Source organism: Octodon degus, unplaced genomic scaffold (assembly GCF_000260255.1).
Source record: "Octodon degus isolate 3935 unplaced genomic scaffold, OctDeg1.0 scaffold00194, whole genome shotgun sequence".
NCBI classification, from domain to species: Eukaryota; Metazoa; Chordata; class Mammalia; order Rodentia; family Octodontidae; genus Octodon; species Octodon degus.
Genome location: NW_004524770.1, coordinates 351,758 through 356,735, shown reverse-complemented (window position 1 = coordinate 356,735; position 4,978 = coordinate 351,758). Strand labels below are relative to the sequence as shown.

Sequence of the window (4,978 nt, the reverse complement as noted above, 5' to 3'; positions counted from 1 at the left end):
CATTTATTTATTTATTTATTTAGTGTGTGGCCAACTCAGCCCACCAGGGGGCGGGGCTGGCTGGCATGTGGTGCTAGGGGATTGAACCGTGGTCCCTGTGCTTTGCTTAGCTTAGCTTGTTCTAAGTAGGTGCTTTAGACCACTGAGCCATCTCACTAGCCCCAGGCTAGTCTTGAACATGTGATCCTACTTAAGGCTCCCAAGTGCTGGGATTATAGGTATACATGACCATGTCCAGCAAATTTCTTTTTTCTTTTCTCTCTTTTTTTAAAAAAATATATTTTATACAGAGTGTATAGGGTCTCACTGTGTAGATTGATTCATAGTGATTCTCCTGTTTTCAGCCTCCCAAGTGCTGGGATTACAAATGCACGCCACCACGCCCAGTCTTAGTCCCCCTCTCTGTGCGCCCCAGGGGTGAGGCCGGCACAGCATGGGGATTGGACCCCTGTCCCCTGCACTTGTCTAAGCATGTGCTTTAATCTGCTGAGCTATCTGGCTGACCCCTTTTCTTTCTTTCTTTCTTTCTTTCTTTCTTTCTTTCTTTCTTTTTTTTTTTTGTATTTCAGGGAGCGGCTACAGGGTTTTCAGGGTCTCACTACTAGATCAGACTTATAGTGATCCGCCTGCTTACAGCCTGTCAAGAGCTGGGATTACAGGCATATGTAACCACGCCCAGTTTCAGTTGCCCAGTCTTGGTTTTGGTCTCAGTGCGCCCCTGGGGTGGAGGTGGGGCCCAGAGATCGAACCCCATCTGCTGAGCTATTTGACCAGCCCAGATTTCATTTTTTTTTTAATGTAAATCTTTTTCATATGGAAGAAACTTATTTATTATCACCACAAACTGTTATCTGAGTTAAAGTTATTTTCCTTTTTTAACTTTTTATTTTGTGACTTCCAGGACTCAGTTCAGGAAATGGTAGTGTTTTTTTTTTTTTGTTTTGTTTTGTTTTTTTGGTGGAACCGGAGAGTGAACTCAGGCCCTTGCACTTGCCAAAGAAGCGCTTATTCTACTGAGCCATCTCCCTGGCCCGAACTTTTTATTTTGAAATGAGGTCTCTAAGTTGCTAAGTTACGCAGGCCGGGCTTTAACTTGTGATCCTGTTGCCTCAGCTTCCCAGAATGCTGGCATTACTAGTATACTGGGCTAATTTGTTTCCTTCCTTCTGACTACCCAGTGATGAACAGGGTTATGGAAAGAGGTTCCGGGGACTCTGTGAATACTTTGTTTTGGACATTTTTTGTCATGTCTAGCTGATTCTCAGCCAAATCTGTTTCACAGGTGTCTGACTCAGTGAGTGGACAGACTGTTGTGGACCCCAAAGGCTATCTGACAGATTTAAACTCTATGATCCCAACCCACGGAGGGGACATCAAGTGAGTGCTTTTCAGAATTGGTAGGTTGGGGTGGGAATTCTAGTTTCCTAGAGAGTTTTGGATTTTATTTTGAAAATATACATTCAAAATGCGACAGTTGGGTGTGGTAGCACATGCCTGTAATCCTACCACTTGAAAGGCTGAGCCAGGCATATCACCATGAGTTTGAGGCTAGCAGGGTCAACCTGAGCTACATTGTCTTTGAAAAAAAAAAGAAAAGAAATCAAGGTTATTTTATTTAGTCATTTATTTATTTATTTATTTTGACGGAACTGGGGGAAATCAAGGTTATTGTTATTACACCTTTCCCCTTTGGGTTGGGGAGATGGCTCAGTAGAATAAGCACTTCCCTGGCAAGCGCAAGGGTCTGAATTCAATCCCTGGTTCCGCCAGAAAAGAAAAAAAAGAGGGGGACAGGTGAGATAGCTCAGGGGTGTTAAGCACATGCTGAGCCAGCCCAGCCCCCGTAGCAGGCTGAGCCAGCCACAAAAAAAAAAAAAAAGAGATCTGCGAGATAGCTCAGCAGACTAAGCACCTGTGTAGCAAGGGAAGGTACCACATGCCACACTGGCCCTGCCCCTGGGTGCACTAAGCCTGCCACTGAGAATGGGCATGGTGGCACATGCCTATAATTCCAGCACTGGGGAGGCTGAAAGCAAGAGGAGCTGCATAGTGGGACCCTCTGCCAAGTAGAGGGGGTGGGAGAGGGGGGCAGAGAGAGAGAGAGAGAGAGAGAGAGAGAGAGAGAGGAGAAAGAGAAGGAAAATGAAAATCACTTACTTAGCCTGGTGGGCTAAGCTGGCCCCCCCACACACAAATAATAAATAAAAAATAATAATAAATAAATAAAACATTTAAAAAAAAAGTAGATATTCTGAGAAAAGTAGTGTTTTGGGGTCCTCCCCCCATTTCTCTCACTAGGGCCTTACTCTCCTGAGTGCTGGGACTATAACTGTGTACCACCATGCCCATCTTTGGTTTTCTATTTAAAATGTATCTGGCTGGACATGGTGGTGCATGCCTCTAATCCCCACACTCAGGAGTCTGAGGCAGGAAAGATCCTTGCAAGTTGGAGACCAGCCTGGGCTACAAAGTGAGCTCAAGGCAAGCCTGAACTGCATAGTGAGATTCTGTCTCAAAAAAAAAAAAAAAAAAAAAGTGTCTGGAAAGTATCTGTATTCAATTATTATGAGTGTTAAGTGTTTTACAATTAATATTCAAAGTCTGTGGCTATACTGAGCTCTATAGAAAGCTACTAAATGTGGACCTTTGGTGTTAGGTTTTGTTTGCAGTGTTTTAAACAGTCTTGGAATAGTTCTGACTAGGCGCCGAGTTGTCTGTATTGCTTCTAATTGAATCTGCAGTTTTTGTATTGTGTCTGGGTCCTTTTTCCTGGGCATGGGTGCACCTCTACTAGTGTGGCCTGATGCTGTGTGCACTCTCACTCATACAGTGATATCAAGAAAGCACGACTGCTCCTCAAGTCTGTTCGGGAGACAAACCCTCATCACCCGCCAGCCTGGATTGCCTCTGCACGCTTGGAGGAAGTGACTGGAAAGCTGCAAGTAGCTCGGAACCTTATTATGAAAGGGACAGAGATGTGTCCTAAGGTGAAGCCCATTGCAGGGTTTTTTGCTACCCCTGAGGGGCCCCTGTTTATCTATACTTGTGGATGATAGTACCAGCTGGGAGAAATTGTGAAGAGTAGGAAAGAGGTTTTTTTTTTTTTTCCTCGTTTTCACCTGGAACAAAGGTTGAGCCACCATTATTTTAGTAGCAGGGTAACTTTCACCAGAAATCTAAATTGGATAGTCCTTTGCTCCACATAATGTTAAGAAACCATAAAGTTAGCACTTAACTCTTCAGAATATATTAAGCCTACAATGTTTTATTTTTTTAAATTTTTTTTGGCAGAACCAGGGATTGAGCTCAGGCCCTTGAGCTTGCCAGGGAAGCGCTTATTCTACTGAGCCATCTCCCCGGCCCCTACGATGTTTTAGAGATGAAATGATTAGATAGTCTTAAAAAGTAATATGAAATCTTCTATGTGCCCATGTAATTGAGTGTACAAACTGAGCACTGGCAGTAAAAGAAGCCCTAGGAGGAATTACTCTAGGGTATTAGGCACAGATTGGAACTTTCCAGGCAAATGTATGTTTTTTGTTTTGCTGGTAACTTAGCCTACAGGCCATTTTGTTTTTTATTTTTTTTTTTTGTATTTTTAAGGAAAGGTCTACAGAGTGTTCAGGGTCTCACTACTAGATTGCACTTGTAGTGATCCGCCTGTTACAGCCTCCCAAGGGCTGGGATTACAGGCACGTGCCGCCGCTGGGGCCCCAGCCCCTGTGCCTGTAGGTGCTTTAATCTGCTGAGCTATTTGGCTGGCCCAGGCCACCTTGTATTGTCCTCTCCAAGATACAATCTGTTCTTCATTCAGACATGCAGTAAGCATATGCAGTAACCATAAAGTCTTAGCACCACAGCGAAAGCTGTTTGTTTGTGGCCAAGATGAGTGACTCTAGAGTCTAGGGCTCAGGTGCCTGCTGTTCCTCTGTGTTTCCCTTACTGCTTCTGTTCTTTTGCCCCAGAGTGAAGATGTCTGGCTAGAAGCAGCCAGGTTGCAGCCTGGAGACACAGCTAAGGCTGTTGTGGCCCAAGCTGTCCGTCATCTCCCACAGTCTGTTAGGATTTATATCAGAGCAGCAGAGCTAGAAACGGACATTCGAGCAAAGAAGCGGGTTCTTCGAAAAGGTGAGTCCTGGGTGAAAGGTGAGGCTCCCTTGGAGGTACCATCACAGGCACACTGGTGCCGTGTCCTATAGAGGTGTGCATTTTTTTTTTTTTTTTTTTGTGGAACTGGGGATTGAACTCAGTCCCTTGCACTTGCCAGGCAAGCACTTATTCTACTGAGCCATCTCCCCAGAAGTGTGCATTCTTGATTGCTGTGTTACTGTGCTCTTAGAAAGCAGCTTCTGTCAGGTGTATGCCTGTACTCCCAGTGCTTTGGAGGCTGAGGCAAAAAAATCTGGGTATTTAAGGTCAGCCTGGGTTACATGGTGAGTTCAAGGCCAGCCTAAGCTGCATGGTGAAACCTTGCTCAAAAAACAAAACAAGGGACTGGGGAGATGGCTCAGTAGAATAAGCACTTGCCTGGCAAGGTCAAGGGCCTGAGTTCAATCCCCGGTTCCGCAAAAAAACAAACAAACAAAAAAACCCCCAAAAAACAGCCTCTCTGTTTCTTGACTTAGGACACCTCTCTCCCCTTTTTTTGCTCAGTCTTTTGGTGACAGTATTTAAGGAGCCTTTATGAGACTTGGCCACCTTTTCTTGAGCTGGGTTGCTTCTGCCCTGACTCTCCTCAGGAGAAAGATGCCATTATGACAGAGTTCCCAACCTTGGTGGAGGCTTGGGTTGAGACTACTTCCTCCTCCAGTACAGTGCAAGGGCCAGACTTGTGTCTGGGTCTTGGAGGCCGAATTGCATGTCTGTGCAAAGGAGTGTGCTAAGCTGGCTACTGGGATGTGATATGAAAGGTGTTTGCAGGCTACCGTGCCACAGGACGTAGTCTGAGCACCTAGCTGGTCCCACGTGTACAGGGCGT

At 45.2% G+C, this 4,978-nt stretch overlaps 1 protein-coding gene across 1 annotated transcript in view; it reads left to right on the top strand.

The window, feature by feature from the left end:
- Prpf6 (pre-mRNA processing factor 6) overlaps positions 1–4,978 on the top strand; it is a 72,263-nt gene that overhangs the window by 15,001 nt on the left and 52,284 nt on the right. Inside the window, exons 7-9 of the mRNA XM_023704298.1 lie at positions 1,283–1,377; positions 2,831–2,987; positions 3,966–4,128. Coding sequence (XP_023560066.1) covers positions 1,283–1,377; positions 2,831–2,987; positions 3,966–4,128 — 415 coding nt within the window. The remainder of the gene's footprint in view (positions 1–1,282; positions 1,378–2,830; positions 2,988–3,965; positions 4,129–4,978) is intronic.